At 41.0% G+C, this 25,744-nt stretch overlaps 1 protein-coding gene across 19 annotated transcripts in view; it reads left to right on the top strand.

Moving 5' to 3' along the window:
- Nucleotides 1-25,744, top strand: part of slc2a9l2 (solute carrier family 2 member 9, like 2) — a 116,479-nt gene that overhangs the window by 10,276 nt on the left and 80,459 nt on the right. For 4 of the 19 annotated variants that reach the window (XR_015112060.1, XR_015112059.1, XM_086198691.1 and 1 more), the window contains exons 1-5: nucleotides 718-786; nucleotides 1,146-1,432; nucleotides 1,565-1,694; nucleotides 9,363-9,445; nucleotides 18,163-18,264. Coding sequence is in view for 17 of the 19 variants with exons in the window: in XM_086198691.1 (XP_086054817.1) it covers nucleotides 9,380-9,445; nucleotides 18,163-18,264 (168 nt within the window). In the remaining 2 variants the exon portion in view is untranslated. Of the gene's footprint in view, nucleotides 1-692; nucleotides 787-1,145; nucleotides 1,695-4,248; nucleotides 4,274-6,554; nucleotides 6,593-8,997; nucleotides 9,117-9,362; nucleotides 9,446-14,617; nucleotides 14,641-18,162; nucleotides 18,265-25,744 lie in introns of those variants that run through there. The other 15 variants (XM_086198696.1, XM_086198698.1, XM_086198700.1 and 12 more) reach the window with 13 other exon arrangements.

The raw sequence follows: 25,744 nt of genomic DNA, 5'->3' as shown, positions 1-25,744 counted from the left end.
GTTCAGTTACCTTTCTCTGCAGATCCTTTGACAATTCTTATGCTTTCCCCGTGACTCAGAATCAAAAAATGTCAATGCAGCACTGGATGAAAGATGCAAGGGTGTGTCAGCATTCCAGAAACTCACTGACCTTTTATACAGTACACACACACACACACACACACACACACACACACACACACACACACACACACACACACACACACACACACACACACACGCCAAGGTCACCAGGGTATGTAAACTTTTGAACAGGGTCATTTGGGTAGTTTCTGTTGTCATTATGATTAATGGCTTCACCCCACCACTAACCAAAAAGTTTTTGTGTACTTATGTTTTTGGGCTTCACAAAGATAAGCATGATCTTTATCATCATCATCATCATCATTAGCTCTCAGCTGGTTAGCTGTTGCAATCTCAAACATCATAAGTAGATATTTTTTTGGTCTTTATCTGAATGGTGTTGTATGAGAATGTTAATTTTTTTTTTTAGTCAAGCACTGAATCTTAGACAGAAGAAGGTTGAGTCATCTTAGGCAAGCTGAAACTTGCTTGGTTTCGTTTTTGTGTTGTGGGTCGTTAGGTGCTTGGCACTGGAGTTTCAGTTCCTCTCTGCAACGATAGGTGAGGTCACCTGACGCGGGACACACCCTCTATTGCTTGCTTCCCAAGTGAAATCGAACAGGGGCGGGATTTCACTATAAGCCTAGCTTATAAAGAGAGTAAAATCTGAACTTCAGCAAACAAGCACTGAATCTTAGACAGAAGAAGGTTGAGTCATCTAAGGTAAGCTGAAACTTGCTTGGTTTTGTTTTTGTGTTGTGGGTCGTTAGGTGCTTGGCACTGGAGTTTCAGTTCCTCTCTGCAACGATAGGTGAGGTCAGCTGACGCGGGTCACACCCTCTATTGCTTGCTTCCCAAGTGAAATCGAACAGGGGCGGGATTTCACTATAAGCCGAGTTTATAAAGAGAGTAAAATCTGAACTTCAGCAAACAAGCACTGAATCTTAGACAGAAGAAGGTTGAGTCATCTTAGGCAAGCTGAAACTTGCTTGGTTTTGTTTTTGTGTTGTGGGTTGTTAGGTGCTTGGCACTGGAGTTTCAGTTTCTCTCTGCAGAACAACAATCTACTTGACTCTTTTCAGTCTGGCTTCAGGTGTGACCACTCCACTGAGACTGCACTCCTGTCAGTCACTGAGTCACTGAGACGAGCTCGAGCTGCTGGTCAGTGCTCTGTCCTACTTCTGCTGGACCTGTCTGCTGCCTTCGACACGGTGAACCATCACATTCTCCTCTCCACACTCTCTGAGTTCAGCATATCTGGTTCTGCCTTGTTGTGGTTCAAGTCCTACCTCACAGGCAGATCCTTCAGAGTGTCATGGCGAGGAAAGGTGTGTAGGTCACATGGCCTATCGACTGGGGTTCCTCAGGGGTCAGTGCTTGGTCCCCTTCTCTTCTCTCTGTACACCACCTCACTTGGTGCAGTGATCCGCTCCCATGGCTTCTCCTACCACTGTTATGCTGACAACACTCAGCTTTTCCTCTCTTTTCCACCTGATGACAGAACGGTCTCAGATCGTATATCAGCGTGTCTGGCTGATATCTCCACATGGATGAAGGAACGCCACCTTCAACTGAATCTCTCTAAGACTGAACTTATGGTCTTTCCAGCTTGTCCATCTGTTCAGCCTCAGGTCAGTGTCCAACTTTACTCAAGCCTACTTGTGCCCACAAACTCAGCCAGAAACCTGGGTGTCATGATTGATGACCAGCTGACCTTTAAGGTTCATGTGGCCTCAGTTTCTCGGTCTTGCCGTTATGCCCTCTACAACATCAGGAAGATCAGACCCTTCCTGACCCAACAGACCACATAGATTCTGGTTCAGGCTCTTGTCATCAAAAGGGGAGGGGGGGGGCGACACTTCTTCTGCCACTAGATGGCAGTACCTGTGACCAAATCACAACTGAAGCACTATTGCGCTTCCTATGGGCTTTTCCTTGATTAAGTCTAAATTCTTGCTTGTGTTGTACGTCGCTTTGGACAAAAGCATCTGCTAAATGAAATTGTAGAATTGTAGTCATGTAAGCTATTTTTTTTTAAAGAAATTAGCCTTCTGAGTAACTTTACATAGTCATGTGGTCACAAAAGCGGTGCACAATCAACACAGAAAGGATCTATTTTTAGTCCAGCACAAAAATTCACTGTATTTGTGGGACATATCAGTAATCTGTGTGTTTGTTTTTTTTTTTCTGCTGTTAAAATTGGTATCTGGTTCAACCTTCCCATATCAGTTTGGTCCTCTCCCACTAAATTTATTACCATTGTCTGTTCCCACAGTGTTTATCTCTGCTCTCACTTGGAGTTGCGACACGTGACCTGCTATTTAAGCCTGTAAAATAGTTTAGTACAAAGTCTGGCACGCCTGAGTTTTAACGATTGGATCTCTACTTATGTCTGCAGTGCCTCTGCTCGCTCTTTGATATGTCTGGGTACAGTGTCTGTTTGAGGCAGAATTTCCTTTGCATAAGATTTTTCATATTTAGCAGCTACATAAGTAAAATGGTGTGTGTGTGTGTGGGGGGGGGGGGATGTCTGTAGTCAAGTATCACTCAAAACTTCCTGTATGTTGCCTCAACCCATATATGTTCCATTCTAGACCAGTACTTCTGAGTTTAGATTTCCGGTACTGTCAGCGTCATTTCTCCACATTTTGGCTTAGCTTTACTTTTATGTTGTAATATCCTGTTCTAGTTTTCCTTTAGTTTTTTTTTTTTGACTCCTTCCTCATATTAAGTGTTTGATAAATCCCAGTACCTGTACCTGCCTTTCTTTTACTCCACTACTCCCACCCGCTGAAGTCCACACTACCCGATCCAGTGACATCTGTTTTGGGTCCTGTGGTATCCCAATCTCAAGGATCTTCTCTACTTCCATACTTCCTTTTTATGTTTTTCGTCAAAATACAGTCCCCCATCTTCAATATAATTATATTTTAGAGTCTATCAGTGTTAGCTTTTATTAAGAATTGATAAACTACCTATTAAATTGTAGACAAACCTATGCCTTGTGGGTTTGTTTTTGGTGGCCAATTAATTCTAAACCTCGAGATACCTATTAAGTGTATTCTTTGGGCGCGAGTCCAAATCTTGTGAACTAATTTGATTTTGAACAAGACAAGTTCAAGTCTGGGTGCTCCTACCAGGCTTCGGCTCATTCACATCAGCAAATTAAGTTAGCCAACCAGTAGTCATGTGATTTTGACTTTTTATCGACATACTTGTAGTGACTTTGTTTGTTGATTCTTCAAGGTAAGTCTGAGGATGGCTGGTGAGTTTCCTTTCGTGTAACAAATGTTTACTTAGTCATCATACATGGTATTTTGGTACTTATGCTTTCATACAAAGTTGTTTTTGTGTAGAGATACTGCAGTATTAGCAGGTGACACTGAGCCCCTGACCTAGTGGGGAAGCCAGGGTTCAACATAGACAAGTCAGAAGTGACCTATGAGATAAATCTAGGTCTTGAGCTATTGAAGTAGCTGGTTGTGGTTTGTCTTCTCTTTTTATCTGGGAAATTTAATACTTCTGTTACCTTGACTTGAGGGCTGAGAAAGAATTCTCCAGAAGGTGGTTTCAGTGAATAGCAGAAAGTTCATTAGCTGGCCGTATCTCTTTTCTTGTGTCAACTCCCGACACAAATGTTTCTGAAGCCAAATTCTCAAAGTGCAATCCTGCGCTCAGACAAATCAATTCAGTATTGTATTGAAAACTATGTATAGCTGTTGTGCTCTCTTTATGATTTATTAGCGCTTTCCTTCATGCAGTCTAGAGAAATGTGACCAACGTAACCACCAAAATCTTATAAATGTGGAACCGACAGAGAAGAAAGCAGCCATTGATTAGCGTGAAAACTGCCTGAGGAGAGGGTTTTTTTTAGGCACAAACCAAGCTTTTATGAAAAAACTCCTGAAGCAGCAGACACATCCTGTTCCTGTTCTGGAACGGCTCAGTTAACAGTAGAGTAGAATCCATTGGAGATTGTTTCTATGGGATCAATCCAGCCGACAGGGGGACCAACACCTTGACAGCTGCTATAGATGCCCTCCACTCTGTTATAGCTCAGATCTATGGACCTTCTTGTCAGGCCTCATCCTTTTTGGACTTTAGCCACTTCTCTGGATAAAGAGGTGTTCCTCATGCGTTAGATTGAAAGAATGCTGTGCGCCAGTGGAGCGGGGATAAGTTGGAGGGGCTCCCATTGTTGATTCTTATGGTAGGAGACATCGAAGAGGTTCATATAACATGGAATTGATGTCAGTTATATTAAACTCTGCAATTTCAGCTCCCTCCTGACATGATGTATCTCATACATGCGTCAAAGTAAGTACAGTCATATCTTTGTTTTGGTAGATCATGACCCTGGATATCTCAATGTTACTGGACGTCCTTTTGAAGTTCTTTTCTTTGGTACGTTTTTTCTGGCATATAGCAATGAAAGTAACTTGTAACTTTCAGAGTACCATGCCATACTTAAGAGTCTGAAACTCTTTTTTCAAAACAGGGGCAAAGTCCCTCATTAAATGCGCTGATATGTAGGATTGATACTCTTTTTTTATGTGTGTACTTGTGTGTGTGTGTGTGCGTGCGTGCGTGCGTGCATGCATGCTGGGATGCTGGGAAGGGTTACCTTATCTTGATCATGTCACTTAATTCAATCAATACTTTCCCCAGTGTGTACACTTACTGTATGGACTACTCACATGGCTGTCTAAAAAAGAAATATCATTTTGACTTTCAACTATTTCATAAGACATTTTACTATCAAGTCATGTGTGGAACACTTTGAATATTCAATAAACAACAATGAATAACTCATTAGTGCATTAATAGTTAAACATATTTACTGTATAGACCATATGAGAACATCCATAGGTATAAAGATCAATAGGCAATATATTGTCAAGAAGTTTACAGTTCAATATAGCAGTGATATTATTTTGAAGTCATATTGCCAAGCTATATTATAGAACTTGAGTACAGGTCTCAACTTGCATTTCATCACTTGTCTCTAATTCTGGAGTTATTTTCTGCCATACTATCGAGCACCTCCACATCCTCCTGACGCTGCATATGCAACACTTCAGTAGCATTAGCCATCCCACTCTCTGCTGACTCTTGCACACCTGCAGTATTAGAAACTGCACCTTAAAGTTGAAATTCTGTAACACAAAATATTAAAATGTTTAGCCCCTTTCATTTTACATATAGCAGCTCATTTACCTCAGTTATTCACTGTTTGCGCCAGGCCTTTCAGGTCCCGATGTTTTCTTCAGGTTCCACTTCAAATGAAGATCGACTCTTTAGCCAGCGGTCCATGTTTGGTCTAGTGACAGGAAAGTCAGTGATGAGCTGACTAGCTTTGTTCATGGTGAAAGTTGGTCTGTCCAATACAACGCTCCCACATTCTTTACCGCTATAAAAATTGGCTGAACCCTCTTCAGCTAAACTAAAGTCAGCTCTCCTCAGGGGTCAAAGGGGTAGTTGACTGTTAAAGTGTTGCATGTTTCATCACCATAACAGTGCCCTTTTCGTCAGATGTTTACCTTCTCAGTTGAGATTTTCTTGTGTGTAGTGCAAGGTCTATAACCTTCTATAACCTGTCACTGTAGCGAATATGAGAGGGCATGCACTTGTTGTTTTGAAGCGCCTTGCATGGTCCCCTGTCTGGGTTCACCCAGCGGGAGGAGGAAGAACTTGTGATGGATTAAAAAGTTGCCTCCTTCTGGTGCATTAACCGGTTAAAGCTGCAGCCTCAAAAATAAACTTGGATCGTTTCAATCAAGGGGCGGCACGGTGGTGCAGTGGTTCGCACTGTTGCCTCACAGCAAGAAGGTTCCGGGTTCGAGTCCCGGCTCCAGCACAGGATCTTTCTGTGTGGAGTCTCCATGTTCTCCCTGTTCCTGTGTGGGTTCTCTCTGGTACTCCAGCTTCCTCCCACAGTCCAAAGACATCAAGAGAGGACGAGGCTGATTGATACTCTAAATTGACTGTAGGTGTGACTGTGAGTGTGAATGGTTGTCTGTCTCTATGTGTTGGTCCTGTGATGGACTGGTGACCTGTCCAGGGTGAACCCCGCCCCTTGGGTGAAGGAAGGTGGGATAGGCTCCAGACCCCTGCAACTCTTAACAGGATAGGCGCAAGAAAATGGATGGATGGATGGAGTTTCAATCAAATGGGATATTTTTTATCTTTTTTTTTTAATCTTTTTTTAATCTTTAGAGATGTTGTATTGTACTACAAGTGTTCCTCTTGAGGTGACTGCTGCACGCTAGCAACTTCACCCCTGAGCTCATGTTCATATTTCATTGCAGTATGAGTGTATTCCATGTCTTCTCAGTAAACTAACATACGTTATCAATTTATCTCCAGTCGCTGACCTTGGATTGCCTTGATGAAATAAGGCAGATAGGTGGAGAGAGGGAGGAACTCATTTCAGTTAACCATTTACCAGTGTTATTATTAAAGTCACGTCTAGCTCATGTTGAGTCAGTAGACGTCCACTCAGCATTGGAAATATATAACCTACACGTGCGTGAGTAGAGCTGTTTTTTTAAACTGATATTCTCCATGTCATGTCTGCTAACATGTAACCAGACAGACTCATTTAAATGTATCAGTTTTTTCTCTTTAACATCCATAGAACTGTAGAATGACACTGTCTGTCTCTCTGCTCATTTGCTTGTATTGCACATGATATGCATCCAGTGGGACATATGTAGCATTGCTTTCTTGTCTAGTTGTGTAGTAATGAATGGCTCGTGACAAAAAAGGATGTAAATATTTCCATTGAGCTGTGTTTGCAGTAGAGCAGTAGTTGAAGTTTCTTGCAGTTTTACCAATGTTGGATATTGTTTGCATTGTTTGGCAAAGGAAGTGGTATTAGATAGATACCTAATGCAAAAGAAAACTAGATCTGATAGATGCAAAGACTTCAGCTTTAGCTCCTTGGCTTTTGCACACATTCAAAACAGTTTCACGACAAAGAAATATACACCAAGTTGCCAAAATTTTGCTTAATGTAATTTATCTGCATGTTGACATTTTTCCACTTGAAGCAGATTTAAAAGATAATAAAAATTAAACTCCAATTAGTGGATTTACTCCTTAGACACCGAAATTTGCTTTTGAATGACAAGGCATCACGGCATGGCTCGGAGGTAGAGTGGCCGTCTAGCAACAGAAGGGTCGCTGGTTCGATCCTCCCTTCCCCCGGTGACCATGTCCAAGTATCATTGAGCAAAAAACTGAACCCCTACTTGCTCCTGATGGCCTTGCGATGGACTGGTGACTCGTCCAGGGTGAACCCCACCTCTCGCCCAATTTCAGCTGGGACAGGCTCATCCATAAGCTGTTTAGAAAATGGATGGATGGATGACAAGACATCATTTAATCCCTGGTCCTGATCACAAAACCCTCTGAGTCTGAAGGACTCAGGATGTGATAATTAGTCGTCTGTTATGATCTTATTGCTCTGCAAGTCTTTTTTTGTCTTAATTTGATCATCCATGAATATGATCTCAGGCAGTAAACTGCTCGAAGCATGTTTGACAAATATACAACCCATATGCTTATAATGTTCTCTGTCAAACTTTATCAAAAATGATCCTCCATCTTGTCTGAGGGACTCTAACAATATCAGACAGGACTATACACACCTGTAGTGTTTGCACACACTGATTCTACACTTTTCTTGGAAGGGTTTTTAGCTGCTGTATTCCACCTACAATAAAACTGACAGCGTCAGACAAGATTCATAATTTTAATTTGGTTGTAACACAAGACAGAAATCCTTTGAGCACAGAGAAGGCAGTTCATGAATTAGTACTTTTGTAAGATGTTTTTAAAATATGGGTTCAATCAGCTTCGTGAAGTCATACAAGCCTGACAAATCAGATCACAACGCAGGTCTTATGTAAGTCCTTAGTGGTCCTTCCTCTTTGCTCAGAAAGCTTATCTCTAAAGGGACCTCAGGTGACTGTATGATCACAAATGTCACAATGTTGGAAAACCAAACATCAGGTGGACTTTTGTTGAACTTGACAGAGCATCTTTGTCTGCTGCAGGTAATAAGAGCTGATTCAATCGCGGTAAACAGCTGTTGCTCAATGGTTTCTCAAAAATATTTTGTTGTATTGCAAAGAAGGACATACATCAAACTGATAATACACAACCAACTCCTGTGAATGATTAGCAAGTATTTCGTCTCAAGCGCTATTAGACTGGCATACACACACACACACACACACACACACACACACACACACACACACACACACACTTCATATATGATCAGCTCAGTTGCCACAAAACAACTTATGGTTCTTTGACTTAGGCAAAATTTATTTTTTCAAAACTTGGTTTACTTCCTTTTGACACACATTCAGAAAGAATTCCTGCTGTCACTCACCATAGATTTTACACACATTTCAACTTCAGTCAAGGGATTTTATTGTCTACAATTAAAAAGTACCCATTACATCAAACAGTTTTAATAAAGTAAGGTCTGATGACAACTGTTTTTCATGCGATGAGTTTTCACTCTGCAGTGTGCTCCTCTGTCTGGCTCCTCATGACTCAGGTCCTGCTGGTTTTCATTCTTCTCATCAAATCAGAGACACATTTACATTCCTGAAGCAAGATGAAGACTGTTGGCTGTTTTACTGGCTTTTGTCCTGTAATAGAAAAACTCTAAGTATCCAGTAGAAATGTATCTTAGCTTGGAATTAATATTACAGTATTCCAGAACCCTCCTGGATTTCTGTATTCACAGTACTATTAGTCTTCACACAATAATTTTTTCTTGTGTAACCCCAGACAGGAATAATGTATATGTATTTTTATGAACACTAGGTGGCAGACTCATCCTTTCCATCCGACTGCCACACTTTCCCGCTATTGTGAAAACAATACTGTGGTTCAGGACAAATCAGGAACACTGTTTTCCTGTCTTTGTTGAAAAAGAAGTCCAGTTTTACTGTATTCATAATGTTGTATGGGATCCTACATAATTTTTTTTCTAGAAAGGTACAGGTTCTGCCAGTTGTAAAACGAGTCTGGTGGGTTCCTCTTCCTAATAAGTAAATCCTAAACTGGTGACTAAGGGCTGATTTGTTCTGTGCGCTCGTACACAGACTCCAGTATTGCAGCAAATCGAGGCATACTTCCTTTTCAGCAGATGTTTCACTTATTATGTAGTTTCTATTATAAATTCCACTTCCCCCTCTTTGTTGTGAAATCTTCCTCTGCTCATGGCTGATCTGCATATGCTGGGTGTCTAATGTGATATGACCTTGTCATTTAAGGTTCTTGACACGTTAACATGGATAAACCAAAGGAAACCCCAGCTGACCACAAGATGAGCAACTCTGAGAAAGACTCTGCAAAGGTTGGTTATTTACTCTTAATGTATGGAGTGATGAAAACACTACAGTAGTGTAATTTGACTCATCTGCTTTCAGATAATATTTACCCTTTGTTTTTTGGTAAGTTAGGACAGGATGCGTTCGTGGAGACAGATAACTTTTTACTCATGACACAAACATCTGCTCTGCAAACCAAAATCTGGCTGAAGCCTGCATGATACAGAACATCATTAAAAACAAACTCAATTAACAACAGCACTCGTGAGAATGTGCTTTACTGTTGTTTTTGTCACAACAGTGATGCAGACAGGAACAGGGGGCTATTGTTATGTTGCATTAGCATCACTGAAATGACAGCGTGATAAAGCCCAACCTTGTGTGTAATATTGTTTTTATGCAGCATTTACCAACAAAATAGTAGATAAACACAGTGGGCCCCATGTAGGTGATATAAAGTACAAGCAGTTGGCAAATGTCATAATGTGTGCTCCATGCGTTCACGGTGTGTTCATGTTGGTATTTAGAGGAGGGGATTCAGAGCACAAACCACAGCGCACTGTGCATAGAGGCAGTAATTAGACATTAGAGGAGATGGTGGCCAGTGTTTCCATGTTACCGTGCATCGTGTTCCTGGTCTATGGTGCAAACGTTTTCTGGGGTTCCAAAGTCCAATGAACCATGGTTTCACCAGACCATGCCTAATTGACATACTTAAGCATCACACAGGTGGAGTGCAAGCTCATTGCTTGTTAAAGGGTGAGTGCACTTGGTGTGAAAACATCATAAGCGCTGGCTTGTAGCTAGCAATGACGCTAGCACTTCTTGCATCATGCTTAAAATAGGGCCTGATATATTAATTTTGTGGAACAAATGTTCTGCTAGTATTATTGAGGTTAAATGCCCTGACTAGCAGCTGGAACCAACGTGCAACCTTGTTAGGCTGACTCGTCGTGTAATTTATTTTAGCTGCTTCATGTCAGACTTGCTTTAGTGTTGCATTATCTGGCAAAGTATTCAGACAAATGGAAATCGTGACAAGTTTATTCTACATGTAGGCTTAAAGGGGAGATATATGTTTGCAGAAACATATTTCACAAAATAAAACAACTAAAAGCACGATGCTGAACTTTAATATGAAAAAACAAAACAAAACTGTAACTGGGTTTCCAGCACTGGCAGCAAGCAACTCTGGACTACTTATAGAGAATATTCATCCCTCCATCCTTCTATCCATTTTCTATACCGTTTATCCGTTAAAGGTCACAGGTTGCTAGACAGCCACTCTACTGTACCTCTGAGCCATGCCACCCACTTACGCAGAATATACACTGATAATAGAAACCTCACTCTTCAAAAGTCATATTTAGTGTATGACACAAAGAACATTCATTGATAGTCTGCTGCTAAAATGACCCTTCCAACAACAGAGTGAGTTTTGGAAGGAATGGGTGTGGCTGCAAGGGAATTTGTTAGACAGCTGCAGAGCTCAAACACACCAGATGAGCAGCCGATTTACCAGAGGAGTCAGACCCTCTCAATGAAAGTGAGTTGTTTGCTTTGGACAATCTCTAAATGACATAATTTAAAAATGCCTGCATGATTAACCTTCTAACTTCTCAAGAAAATGAATATTCTTAGTTTTTTTTAATATTATCTCCAAAAGTATGAAAATATGTCATTTATAAGTTCAGTTTATACTTGTATATAATTGAACTGATTTTGTGTTCACTTATAAGAATATAATTTGTTTTCCATTTGGAAACTTAATTCCAAAATTCCATTGTACCCTTTTGTCCATCCATCCATTGTCTTCCGCTTATTCCTGTTGAGGGTCGCGGGGGTGGGGTGGGGGGGTGGGGTGGGGGGCTGGAGCCTATCCCAGCGGCAATGGGCGAGAGGTGGGGTTCACCCTGGACAGGTCACAAGTCCATCACGTCGCATCGGCAACATGTAGAGAGACGAACAACCATTCACACTCACAGTCACACCTACAGTCAATATAGAGTATCAATCAGCCTCATCCCCTCTTGATGTCTTTGGACTGAGGGAGGAAGCTGGAGTACCAGAGAGAACCCACACAGGAACAGGGAGAACGTGGGGACTCCACACAAAAAGATCCCGTGCCCAAGCTGGGACTCAAACCCAGAACCTTCTTGCTGTGAGGCGACAGTGCTGACCACTGCACCACCGTGCAGCCCTGTACCCTTTTGTATTACATGAAAAAAGCCAGCTGTAAGTGGTGGTTAGTGGATTCTTTTCTCCAGTGTGCATACGCTATCAGATTTCACTTTGTCTCTTTGACAACCCCAAGTGCGTTTAATTCAAATCGCCAAGACATAAAACCTCTGACTCAAAATCTGCTTCTGGATTTACTGCCAATCGCCACAAAATCAAACAAACCAAAGATGTCAGCACAACAGCACAACACACCAAATAATGATTGTAGAAAGAAATAATATCATGGTGCGTTTATTTTTTCCATTCAAATCATTATTAGTCGACCACTAACTGAGTAATATTAATTTCGATGAGGAATCTTTAATTTGAGCACTACCAATGATGCTTCCATGTGATGTGTTGGACATGTATGTCGAGAGAAAAGAAGAATAAAAGAAAAACAAAAGTTATCTTTTCAGAGATGATTCATATGATTTTAAAATAGAGAGAATGATGCATGAATGTTAAAAAAATTTCATATGATGGGTCATCTTTTTAACGTCTTGCCATATCTTTTGACTAGTTTATATAAATATATACCAAATGTAAGAATGGCTTTCTTCTGCAGACAAAACCTTTTTCAAATAACGTTTGATGTTTCGTGTAGCAGTGTGAGTAAGTGTTTATCATTGAAAATGTCTGCGATCATGAACCCCCAGAAATGACTTTCTAACCCACGTTCTAGCAAAGGATCTAAATCTTCAGCTGAGGCTGTGCCAGTTTTATTGACAACCCCCTGTTACTCAACAATAAACAATAACATAATAAAATAATAATAATGATTATAAAGAAAACACACCCAGATGGTTTCTTATCTTCCTTGACTGCAGCTTCCAACTGTGCCAAATGAGCAAGGTCCCGGCATTCATACAGCTTCACCAGAGTCCGACCCTTTGTTCCTCCAAATGAGCTGATTTATCAAATAATTCACAATATCGTGCACATTCCTTGACATTTGTAATGATGCTACTACTGTAACATGCACACTGAGTAATACTGAACATCTACAAACAGTGTGATCTGACTGTTGACGATAAGAGAGAAGAAATGTACTTTCACTCTTATCATACCTGTGTTCCTCATTTAAAGAGATTTTTATAAATTTAATGTAAAAATAACATTTAAAGGTTAAAAATTTTCTTATTCAACAGGCATTTATAAAAAAAATTTCACAATCTTCTAGTTCTGATATTTGAATAAGTGGCAGTTCCATCTCTGACTGGTGAATCACTTGTTTTTGTTTGCAATTGTGCAGAATCAGCATTGGCCCAAATCGCTCTCCCCATTGTTGAGCTCACCAAGCGTCACTGTGAAAGCAGCTGAACTCTTCCAGGCAGAAGCCCTCTCTCGCCCTCTCTCTTTCCCACTGATCTAAACTTGATTCTATCATTTACACAGATGATGATTTTGCTTGTGCTGATTTTGGAGTCCAGGACACTTCGCCATAGCAACGTGATGCAAGATATATTATGACAACACATGAATTAAAGCTGGTGGTCAAGCACAAGGATCATTGCTAGTTTTGAGCTGGCGCATATGACGTGTTCATGCTGAGCGCCCTTGCTCTTTAACTTGCAAGTGAACTTGCGTTCCACCTACGCCAGCACCTGCTCCAGTGTGTTAAAGGAGTGGTGTGGCACAACCATGATGGATTACTATTTTGGGACACCAGAAAATGTTAGGACCGTCAACGAAGAAGAGACTGTTCTTTGGTTAATGGTGCTACTGTATGTGTGAAGAGCTACGTTAAGGTTGCGTCAATCATATGAGCAGATGCGCAGCACTACAACACAGTTCTATTGATGACCGACAACGTGGAAACACTGGCTGCCACCTCCTCTCAGGCCTGCTCCACCTCTGATGGCTTCGGTTGATAAGATGTGCATGTGCCTGGCGCCTGGTTTCTTCAGAGCTGAAATGCGCGGGCCACTGAAATGGCAACATGCCAAGTCCTGGTGTACCCTTGGCTTTCAAGTGAATGACCCGTGGCTCTAGTTTGAGTTATGTCACACCTGAAACACAACCATTAATAATTAGAGTCTTATGCCTGTCTCTTAACACTGCCCTGAAAACACACCCTCTAAATACTTATATGAGGCTGAACACTCATATTATCCCTGAAGTTCTGTACAGAACAACAGAAATTGTATATAGGAGTGCCATGATGTAATGAATCTCCACGCAAGAAATTTTTGTTTTCGAGCAAATTACAGTATTACACAGATTTATTAATTTTAACGCAGGGATCGGTCACACTCATGATGAATCCTGGCATTTAAACACATTAACGTCAATATAATCTGAACCAATTGTGTCATCCTGAAGTTTGAGCTTGGTTGTTGATTAAAACATGAGGAATGGGCGCCCAGCAGACTGTCCCTGTGTGGCACGATACAGAGGGTTAACACAGCATCTCTGTTTGACAGCAGGTTTCATGGTACTTGTATAAATTGTCAGACATTTAAAACAAGAGTCCTGCGAACTGTAGTGTACTGGATACAGGAATGAAGTAAGCCACAAGGTGGCGACAGAACCACAAACCAGATAGCTGTTGGTTGTCAGCCTAACTACACTAGGCTACTGAATCTCTTAACCATATCTTTAACTGAATTACACGTTTAGGCTGTTCTACATGAAGCAACTAATATTTCTCACCTGTATTCATTGAGTAAGTAAGATTCATAATTCTCTCATGCCTCGTACAATGAAGCATGACAGAGACTTGCCACATAACATGTACAAATATAAAAGCAGGCTTTTTTGGGGGGGGGGGGGATAAATTACCATGTGTCTTTATAGTCCAGTGACTACATTAAAATTTTTTAACTTGCAGTTATTTTTTATTATTTATTAAGATCAAGGGCAGTGAACTGCCAGTTTATAAGAGAGAACGTGAAACCTGTGAATTCTCACCTGACCTCTGAAACTCCTCCCCTCAGTACCGTTACTGGCGACATGTCCTGCAGACGCGGCATCATACATGGAGGACTTGTTTTGAATGGTGAAACCCTCTTTTTTTAATTCTACAGAACATTTTCTTGTGGTATGTTTTTCCTTCACATTTGATAAAATAATAAAAGCATAACCCAACTGAACTGATATTGCCTTTCATGTCAAATGATAAGATGCACATGCATGTTCCTCAAAAATCTGTTAAAAAAAAAACAAAGACATCAACATTGATAACACTGGCAGGATTTATAGTCCAGAAAAATTATCTCATCATAGATAACAATATAATAAAGCCCACATAGTGGTGGTAGGGGTCAGGGTAGCAGGTCTAATCCTCCATACACAATAGTAAACTAATGAGGCAGCATAATAGAATAGTTTGTTTTCTCCAGGCAGAAATATGGAGTCTCTAAAGCTAAAGCTTAAGCATGAGTTCCAGAAATTGCTTCCCAATAGCTTTAACTGTTTTGCAAAAAAAAAAAAAACCCTCATATGACTGCATTATCTCGAGGTTTTCTTAAAAGTGTTGTATATCACATTGACGCCACTCCTGTGTCGTTGTATGTATAAAGAGTAAAAAGAACTGATAAAAGAACCTTTATTTCTCAATCTCTGTCGCTGACAGAATTTTATGTATATATATATATATATATATGAAGAGCTTAGACATTTGGCTTCTATAAAAATGGTTTGCCTTTGCTTCAGTGTTCATTGAATATCTTTTAAATAAATGAACAAACAGCTAATAGGACGTGGACCTTACATCCACTTTTAAAGTGAGAAGCTGGCAAACGTTGCTTCAGGTCATACAGGAAGAACAAACCACATGTAAAGCTTGAACCCAGTCTATGAAGCTGTGTGATTGTCAGTGCCTTGAATCGTTCTTTTTTTTTTTTTTTAACCACTTGGGTGCCATGCCAGTGCATCTGCTGTTATTCACGAGCACGATGTGAATCTCTGTGTGCTTTAAAACTACCGCAAAGCAGTACTGTGATAAGTGGACTGGTCAATTGTCATTTATACAGAAGTGGCTGGTCACTTGATGAGCTGTTTTATGTCCTTTATTTTACATTTTCTGTGCATGTGAATACCACACACACACACACACACACACACACACACACACACACACACACACACATACATTTGGGATTTATGCTTTTGTAAGCCTTCAATAGTAAACCTCAACTCTGAGTCTCTGATGAGAACAATGTTCTCTGATAAGATGGCGGAGAGGGGGACGCCTGGAATAGACGACCTTGTTTTGCTTTACTTATCAGCACTCATCATTTTGAGCTCTTGCTTTAATTTTGCTGCCCGTCTTACAGCCGACTTGCAATCCTTTCTCTCAGCCCGGACAGTGTTTTATCTCCATACTGGATGGTGTTGCTGTGCCTTTCGGTTGTTTCTTTGACCCGTGGCCTATCATAGATTTACGGCTCAGGAATGTACTGATGGCAGTGTCCTGCCAAATGTTTTTTTTCTGGTTGAAGGCTTGTCATATTTATGGTCATAGTTATGCCATCCAATATCACCACTGTAAAAAAACATTATTTAATCAGGACGGATAATGCGGATGCCGAAGTGCTCCAGGGAGTATTTTTTTTAGATGGTTACAGGAAATCATAAACTGTGATTGTGAAACAATTGAAAAAATAATAAATCAGTCCAATTATGTTGTCATTGAAGTGAGTTCAAGTAATTAACAGTATTAAGCAAAATGATACTTAGACATTTATAATCAAATTACCGTGTTGACCCTCTGAGTTCTTAGCTGCTTTTGATTTTTGTTTCATGGATGGAATGGAATGAAAAAAAGGTTTCTAAAAAGGTCTACCTATTTTAAAAAAAGAGCTTTTTTATATTTTAAAAAGTGTAGACAGCAAACTCCTGGCTGAGGTTTCCTTTTGAGAGCAACTAATCAGCAGTGATTGTGTCAAGTCAGTGTGTCCACATTAGATCAGGGCTGCTCAAAGTGCGGGCCAAGGGCCAAAATTAAGAAAAAAAAAATCCGTAAAGCAATTTTTAAAGTTGTTGTTAATGTTGTTTTGTTTGTTGAGGTAAAGATGCTCTTTAGATATGCAGGAATATATATCCTGCATATATATATATATATATATATATATATATATATATATATATATATATATATATATGCAGGAATATATATCCTGCATATATATATATATATATATATATATATATATATATATATATATATATATATATATATGATATGTTCGAGTCCTGGCTCCATCACAGGATCTTTCTGTGTGGAGTCTCCATGTTCTCCCTGTTCCTGTGTGGGTTCTCTCTGGTACTCCAGCTTCCTCCCACAGTCCAAAGACATCAAGAGGGGACGAGGCTGATTGATACTCTAAATTGACCGTAGGTGTGACTGTGAGTGTGAATGGTTGTCTGTCTCTATGTGTTGGTCCTGTGATGGACTGGTGACCAGTCCAGGGTGAACCCTGCCTCTCGCCTGTAGCCACTGGGATAGGCTCCAGCCCCCCCGCGACCCTTAACAGGAATAAGCGGTAGAAAATGGATGGATGAATGGATGGATGGATGGAATATTTCAAGAAAAGTTCTGATCAGAGTGATTTCAGTTTGACAGTGACAAAGAGTGCAGAGACACTAGTAAACATCCAAACATATAAAAATTTAACAACACACCATTTGGCCTCATATTATCAGGAAAGTTATCCATCGTCCCCTGATGATGATTGTCAGCTGTATCTGGTCACCCACTAAGTTTCTTCTGTCATATCAAAATGGACTGACAGCATTGTTGGAAGAGTGATAATATCATCGCATTCAACTTCCCTTCCTTTATTATTAACACCCTGCAACCTCCAGATTCTAAATGTCATTGGTACAATTAAAATATTTCATAATCTGATGAGCACCTTGCCGTGGAATTGAAGCACATTCATTCTCCCGGGGGAATAAATGTAACTTGTGGGAAACTACAATGAGCCTTTTTTATTATTATTTCAGACCCTGAAATGGCCAAGGCTCCTCAAGTTGCAATATCTCAGTTATGTTTTTTTGTTGTTGTTGTTTTTTTGGTCCAACCTTTTCTGTTTTATGGAATTTAATTAATTGCTGGCCAGGCGTCACATATTAAACTTTACTAAGATTAATTTTACTGTAACTCACAGTGTCATCTTACTCTAATGATTTTGCCGTTTCAGTCCGAATGACCAGCTTCGTCTCTTCCAAGTAGCATATAAGTTTCGATTGTTATTCTTTACTGTTGTTTCATCCCTCAGTTCATACTTCATTATAAAGATCTTAAATAACAATCTCTCAATTTTCTATGTTAAACGGAGAATGTCACCGTGCTGCTAATTAATACAGTATTTGCTGAGTGAACAGTGACAGTGCTGCTGTACAAAGAGGAGAGAAGTAACTCAGGTCTGCGGACCTCATTCTGCATGTGGCGATTCCTTTGTGGAACTAAATGAATCTGACCTTGATGTTAATCAACAGCAGTGTGACAGTGTAATGTGTTCGTATGATGAGTCTGAACGTGTGTGTGTGTGTGTTATGTGTGTTCTCTCAATAGCAGACGTTCACGGCCTGTCTTTTGAACGCAGCCTTCTTTGGTGCCCTGGGCTCATCTTTCCTGTACGGATACAACCTCTCTGTCGTCAATGCTCCTGCTCTGGTGAGTCACACTCTTGAGAGCGCTCTTGTCTTGAAGCCGGATTGATTTCTCACAGTTTCTCCTCCTTTTAACACCTTTAGAAATGCATGAATATTCATTTACATGGCGAAACAGAACCACAGTTTATGAAATTGTGTGTGATGAAACATATCAGAGACAGATGTCTCATTTTGAATTAAAGGAAAACAAGGCCGATCACTGACATGTCCATCCATCTGTTCCACACAACCTTATACAACTTAAAAAAAACAAAATATGCATACTAACACAAAACAACTGAAAATTTGTTCTTAAAAAACAATAATGACACATCCAAAACGTCACTTTCTTCAACCACAGCAGCTGCCACTTGTAATTTAGTTCCGCTTCTGGATGGAGTAGCAGAAAGTATAATCAGGAAGACAGCACATGTACAAGGACATTGTTAGTACCTCCTGTCAGACGTATGACAGCTGGAGGAGAGTTATGTGTGTTCAGCAAAGTGACAAGATGATGTCACCAACATAAAATCTTGTGATTGATCGTGGTGAAATTTCATTTTGCAATTTAAAAAAAAAGGGGCGTGGCAGTCCAGCGTGGCTGTAAATTTGTATTGGAACACGTGTTTTCAGATTTTAATTCGTCAATACCTTTGTTTATAACTAGTTACATGTTCCATGGCTGATCTGATTTATACACTCAACTCTGCTGCCAGCACACGTGAAGGAATGCTAATTCAGATGTCAAAATAATTGTCTCTTAAAATGGCTGAAGTATACATTTACATTTATATTACTGCTTGGGTATGAATTTTAGATTATTTGGTAAAACAACCATTACTACTTGTTATACTTGTAACATTAAGTAGCAGCTATTTAAATTGATACTAAATGCCTCAAAGTCTTTAATGAGAACTTGATAGTGAACTTGTGTTACTACTGTCTATAAATCTGTGGGAGTTGTTTTATTATATATGTGCAGTATATATTTATTGATTTACTGTTACAATGTGATGCATTTAAGTCCCAGGAGCCCAAAGCACACACGTTTAACATGAACCTGAACAGCCTTGTGCAATAGAAACAAAATATTATGATTTATTTCTGATTCCAAAATGTATTTTCAAAACAAAATAAAATAATCAAAAATAATCACAAGGTATCCTAAACATCACCAAACAGCTTGTCAAAATAAGACTTTTCTCATGACGCAGTTGCCAGAATACAATTTTGTCTTTTTTATTTGTTGAAATGAAAATAATCTGCAACAGGTTTTGCTTAGACTAAATTAAAAATCAGGATGTTTTATATGTTAGTGAAGATGCACAGGTTCATCCTTGAATACTATCAGGAAAGTAGATTTTGAAAAAACATGCTGGATATTGAGGCAGTTCCTCCGTGGGCTTTGATAAGGCAGCATCTCCAACATACTAGAGAAAGAACCCTATTGCACAGTATTCCTTTTTATTTGTGCTTTATAGTTGTTCACAGTGTGATAAATGGCAAGGCAGTGGTAGTGTGACAGCCAGAACATCTAATGATCACAAATTTGAGTCAATACATTAATCATTAACCAAACATATTGATTATGTACTACTTTGTCACAATCAATCAATATGCAATTATCAGCACACAAATGTTGAGGTAAAGATGCTCTTTAGATATGCAGGAATATATATCCTGCATATTATATATATATATATATATATATATATATATATATATATATATATATATATATATGATATAATATATATATGATATAATATATAATATATATATATATAAGTCTATATAAGTATATATATACAAGTCCCAGCTCCAGCACAGGATCGTTCTGTGTGGAGTCTCCATGTTCTCCCTGTTCCTGTGTGGGTTCTCTCTGGTACTCCAGCTTCCTCCCACAGTCCAAAGACATCAAGAGGGGACGAGGCTGATTGATACTCTAAATTGACCGTTGGTGTGACTGTGAGTGTGAATGGTTGTCTGTCTCTATGTGTTGGCCCTGCAATGGACTGGTGACCTGTCCAGGGTGAACCTCACCTCTCGCCCAAAGGCTGCTGGGATAGGCTCCAGCCCCCCCGCAACCCTTAACAGGATAAGCGGTAGAAAATGGATGAACGGATGGATGGATGGATAATCCTGGTTAGTCACCTCATTAGTTATGAGTCCGACTTGATGTATCGCAGATGAATTATCTTGTAATGTGTCGATTAATGTGCGTGTCATAATACTTTCATTACTGTGGACAAAGTATCGTGATAGCCTACCCTGAATTACTTTGCTTCTACTCTCTCCACCCCTGGTGCACAGCTTACTATTAAAACAGCTTTACACTCAAGTCCGTAAGAGGACCAAACATTGAAAATTTTAAGAATTTTTTCTCTTATCATTCTTTAGTTCCATCGGTGGTTGGGGTAAAGCCTCAGTGCAGCTGAGTCATTTAGAGCCGGAGTATTTCCGTCAGTCATTTTTCAGTTTATTCAGTTGCTCCTTGTTCCTGGCCACTGCTCATATCATGACAATGTTCAGCAGGGGCCTTTTGTTCATTTTATTCTCAGCTTCTGCTCACCAGGAATGCACACTGAATACTAAATTGCTGCTGACTCTTCTCCACCACTGCAGAGGTTCCCCACTGTTTCTTCTTTCATTACAAAATGCACACAAACATAGATAAACAAGCCACATCCCTGTATAAGATTTGCCTACTTTACCAGAGGGCAAAGATCAGAGAGCTCTTCAATGTTAGCTCAAAACCACACATGGATACAATTTAGTCAGAGAAAAGTCCATTACTGTAAAAATATGATGGACTCAAATTTATATAGCGCTTTTCTACCTTAGCAGCACTCAAAGCGCTTTACAGTGTCATCTTATTCACCCATTCACTCACACACTGATGGTGGAGGCTGCCATGCAAGACGCTAACCTACTCATCAGGAGCAATTATGGGTTCAGTATCTTGCTCAAGAACACTTCAACATGGTCACCAGGGTTGAGGATCGAACCAGCGACCCTTTGGTTGCTAAATGGCCACTCTACCCCTGAGCCATGCCGCCCATAACATAATATGCTCTGAAGGACCTGTTCATCAGATGGCAACATCTGCCTTCAATAAAGAAATCTTCTTTTTTTGATCAGTGAGATCTTAATAGCTTGAGAGCAGTTGGAGAAGGCACACCTCTGCCAAGGTGATCCATCCATTCATCCATTTTCTTCCGCTTATTCCTATTCAGGGTCATGGGGGGGGGGGGCTGGAGCCTATCCCAGCAGCTATGGGCGAGAGGCAGGGTTCACCCTGGACAGGTCGCCAGTCCATCGCAGGACCAACACATAGAGACAGACAACCATTCACACTTACAGTCACACCTACGGTCAATTTAGAGTATCAATCAGCCTCGTCCCCTCTTGATGTCTTTGGACTGTGGGAGGAAGCTGGAGTACCAGAGAGAACCCACACAGGAACAGGGAGAATATGGAGACTCCACACAGAAAGATCCTGTGCTGGAGCCAGGACTTGAACCAGAACCTTCTTGCTGTGAGGTGACAGCGCTGACCACTGCACCATCGTGACGCCTCGCCAAGGTGCTCCAGTCATCAAAAATTCTGTCGTCCTGCCAAACTTCGTCAAAATCCATCCTCAACTTTTTGAATTATCCTGATGATATGTTTTTTTTAGTTTGATGTCTATTCATGTTGGCATTTTTCAAACAAAAACAGTTTTAAAACATAAAAAATAAAGTTGGAGATTTGCTCCTCTGATATTAAAGTTTCATTGTGATTCACCTAACACATGATCACATGACCTGCTTGATGAAGGGAAATGACACTGAAAAGAACCTGTACTTGATATATTTGTGAAATTTGTTCGTTTATCATTAACTGCATCCAAAGTACCATATAACCGTTATAGTCTTTACTTCTATGGACAGAAAATAGACTCATAATGTGTGTAAACGAATACTAATAGTCTTCTCTGAACATATATATTTGTATGAGATTCTACGACTACCCAGTTAGAGGTTTCCCTGGAGCCGTGCTTGGCCATGAACATGTGCAAGCTGGTTTCTAATGAGTTTTACATATGCATGCCGAAGGCTTCTGACAAGGAAATTATGAGAATATGCTGGACTGAGAGGAAACATTACATAAGGACCATGTCCATCCATGTATTTAACGTATCTCAGAATCTTACTTTAGGGCTTTCACCATACCATGTTTCCCCTACATGATTATCATTGACAAAATCGTTTGTTTAGAAAGCCTTGATAAAATATTAATGCTTTTTTAGCTTATTAATTGCATTTTAAATACAATACAAGCATGATAATTAATTTCTTCTGGTTTCCTCTGTTTGAGAACAATTGCACTGTGGAGCAAATAGCTACTGTCGATGTTTATGATATTATCATGTGTGCTATTTACAGGATACTGATATTTCTGCATCCTTAACTTCTGTGACACCCGTGGTCTGACCAAAGATTTTATATCCTTGTTCTCACATGAGCTTCAGCTCAAATTTTATATTCTATTTGATGTAACATTGCTAATCTTTTTATTTCATGGCTGTGAGAAGCATATATATTTTATAATATAATGCTAATGCTGTTGTGGTTGTGTATGTTTTTGGACATTTTCATTCATGAGAACAAGCTAAAAAGCTCTCAGATGCTTGCCAAAATTTTCAGTTATTCATTGAAGCATATACCTCAGTCAGTTAATTTTTCAGACACATCCTTCCATTTTTCCTTCTGTTAGTGCCAAATAACATTTAGAGATTATAACCTGTGACATGATTTGAAGATGATACATTTAATTCAAATAAACTAAATACTGTATACCAAACACCAAAAATTACTGCTTCTTGTTTAATAGACCATCGCACACAGCTAGTGGAATTTATGTTTTATGGCTCGTAATGAATATATGAAACCATAACAACAGGGATATATTTCTGTACACTTCGATTGGTAAATCTGCTAAAGACTCAGCTAATATATGGACTACAACTAACCTGATATTCTTAAGGTAATTTAGTTGTGTATATTGCTTTATGAATTACAGTAGAGATTTGACCAAGCCTTAATGTGTTTGTTTGGTCTCCTTAGGTATTTAACATGTCTTTGTCTTCATCTTTGTCATCCTCCGCTTATCCGGGTCGCGGGGGCAGCAGCCTCAGCATGGAAACCCAGCTTGTCCTCTCCCCAGCAACTTCCACCAGCTCTTTTGGGGTTATACTGAGGCATTCCCAGGCCAGCCAAGAGATATAATCCCTCCAGCGTGTCCTGGGTCGGCCCTGAGGCCTCTTCCCAGTTGGACATCCTCGGAAAACCTCCCAAGGGAGGCATCCAGGAGGCTACCTCACCAGATGCCCGAACCACCTCAACTGACTCTTCTTTGCATGAAAGAGCACCAGTTCCCTCTGAGTCCCTCCTAAATGACCAAGCTTCTCACCCTATCTCTAAGGGAGAGCCCATCCATCCTGTGAAGGAAACTCTTTTTAGCTGCTTATATTCGCGATCTTGTTCTTTTGGTCATTACCCAGAGCTCATGACCATAGGTGAGGGTTGGAGCATAGATTGACGAGTAAATCGAGAGCTTTGCCTTTTGGCTTAGCTCCCTCTTCACCACAATGGACTGGATTCGCACCCGCATTACTTCGGACACCGCTTCAATCCGCCTGTCAATCTTCCGCTCCATCCTGTCCTCACTCGTGAACAAGATCTCAAGATACTTAAACTCCTCCACCTGAGATAGGACCTCCCCCCCAGACCCGGAGTGGACGGGCCACCCTTTTCCAGCCGAGGACCATGGCCTCAGACTTGGAGGTGCTGATTTTCATCCCAGCTGCTTCACATTTGGCTGCAAACTGTCCCAGCAAGATCTGGAGGTAGTGGTTTGATGGAGCTAAGAGGACCCCGCAAAAAAAGCATAGACAACATCCTGCTGCCACCAAACTCGACACCCTCCACCATCCGCCTGCCCCTAGAAATTCTGTCCATAAAAGTTATGAACAGAACCAGTGACAAAGGGCAGCCTTTGTGGAGTCCCTCCCTCTCTGGGAACAAGTCTGACTTACTGCTGGCAACACAAAAAACTGAATGTGGAGAAATGGAGAAATGGAGAAACTGAATGGCCCTTTGTAAGGGGCCATCCACCCCATACTCCCAGAGTCCCCCCCACAGCATGCCATGGGAACATGGTCATAAGCCTTCTCCAAATCCAAAAAGAACATGTAGACTGTTTGGGCAAATTCCCATGCCCCTTCCATTACCCTAGCGAGGGTAAAGAGCTGATCTGTGGTTCCACGGCCGGGACGAAAACCACATTTCTCCTCCTTGACCTTTCTAGGGAGGCTGAGGAGTGTGATCCCCTGATAGTTGGAACACATCCTCTTGTCACTTTTCTTAAAGATGGGGATCACCACCCCATCTCCCACTCCAAAGGCACCGCCCCTGATGTCCAGGCAAGATAGCCCAACAACATCCAGAGCCTTGAGATACTCAGTGCAGATCTCATCCACCTCCAGAGCCCCCCCCCCCCCCAAGACCTCCCCCAACTCTGTTTCCTCCATGGAATACGTGGTGGTGGGGTTGAGGAGTTCATCGACGTATTACTTCCACTATCCAATTATCTCCCCTGTTGACATCCTGTCCCTGTGGTAAACAGCGTGGGCAAGGTGCTGCCTTTCTGAAGCGACGGTGCCATAACCTTTTCGGAGCCTATCAATAGTCATCCTCCATGGCCTCACCGAACTCCTCCCACTCCTGAGGTTTTGCCTCAGTGACTGCCACGGCTGCACACCACTTGGCCTGCTGGTACCAGTTGGCTGCCTTGGAGACCCAGAGACCAGCCATGTCCTATAGGCCTCCTTAAGCTTGACAGCTTCCCTCCCCTGTGGTATCCACCAGCGAGTTCGGGGATTACCGCAGCGACTGGCCCCAGCAGCCTTGACAATGACAGAGCGGAACAGGGTCCATTCAGACTCAATGTCTCCCACTGCCCCCAGGATGCAGCTGAAGCTCTGCCGGAGGTGGGAGTTGAAGGTCATCTTGAAAGGTTCTTCCGCCAGGCGTTCCCAGCAGATCCTTACTACTCGTTTGGGCCTGCCAGCTCTGCGTGGCATCTTCCCCTGCCACCTGATCCAACTCACCACCAGATGGTGATCAGTTGACAGTTCAGCTCCTCTCTTCAGATGATACAACGATGAAATCAATCATAGACCTCGGACTTTGGATGTCCTGGTGCCACGTGCACAGATGGACATCCCTATGTTCGAACATGGTGTTAGTTATGGACAAACTGCGACTTGCACAGAAGTCCAATAACTGAGCACCCCCCGGTTCAGGTTGGGCCTGCCGTTCCTCCCAATTATGTCCCTCCAGGTCATGCTGTCATTGCCCATGTGAACATTGAAGTCCCTCAGTAGGACAATGGAGTTCCCAGTCAGGGCGCCATCCAGTACCCTTCCCAAGGGACTCCAAAAAGGGTGGGCACTCTGA

The sequence above is a fragment of the Aulostomus chinensis genome, chromosome 3 (assembly GCF_037954235.1).
Source record: "Aulostomus chinensis isolate RoL2024-O1b breed Wild chromosome 3, RoL_Achi_v1.0, whole genome shotgun sequence".
Taxonomy (NCBI): domain Eukaryota; kingdom Metazoa; phylum Chordata; class Actinopteri; order Syngnathiformes; family Aulostomidae; genus Aulostomus; species Aulostomus chinensis.
This window is presented reverse-complemented; position numbering and strand designations above follow the sequence as displayed.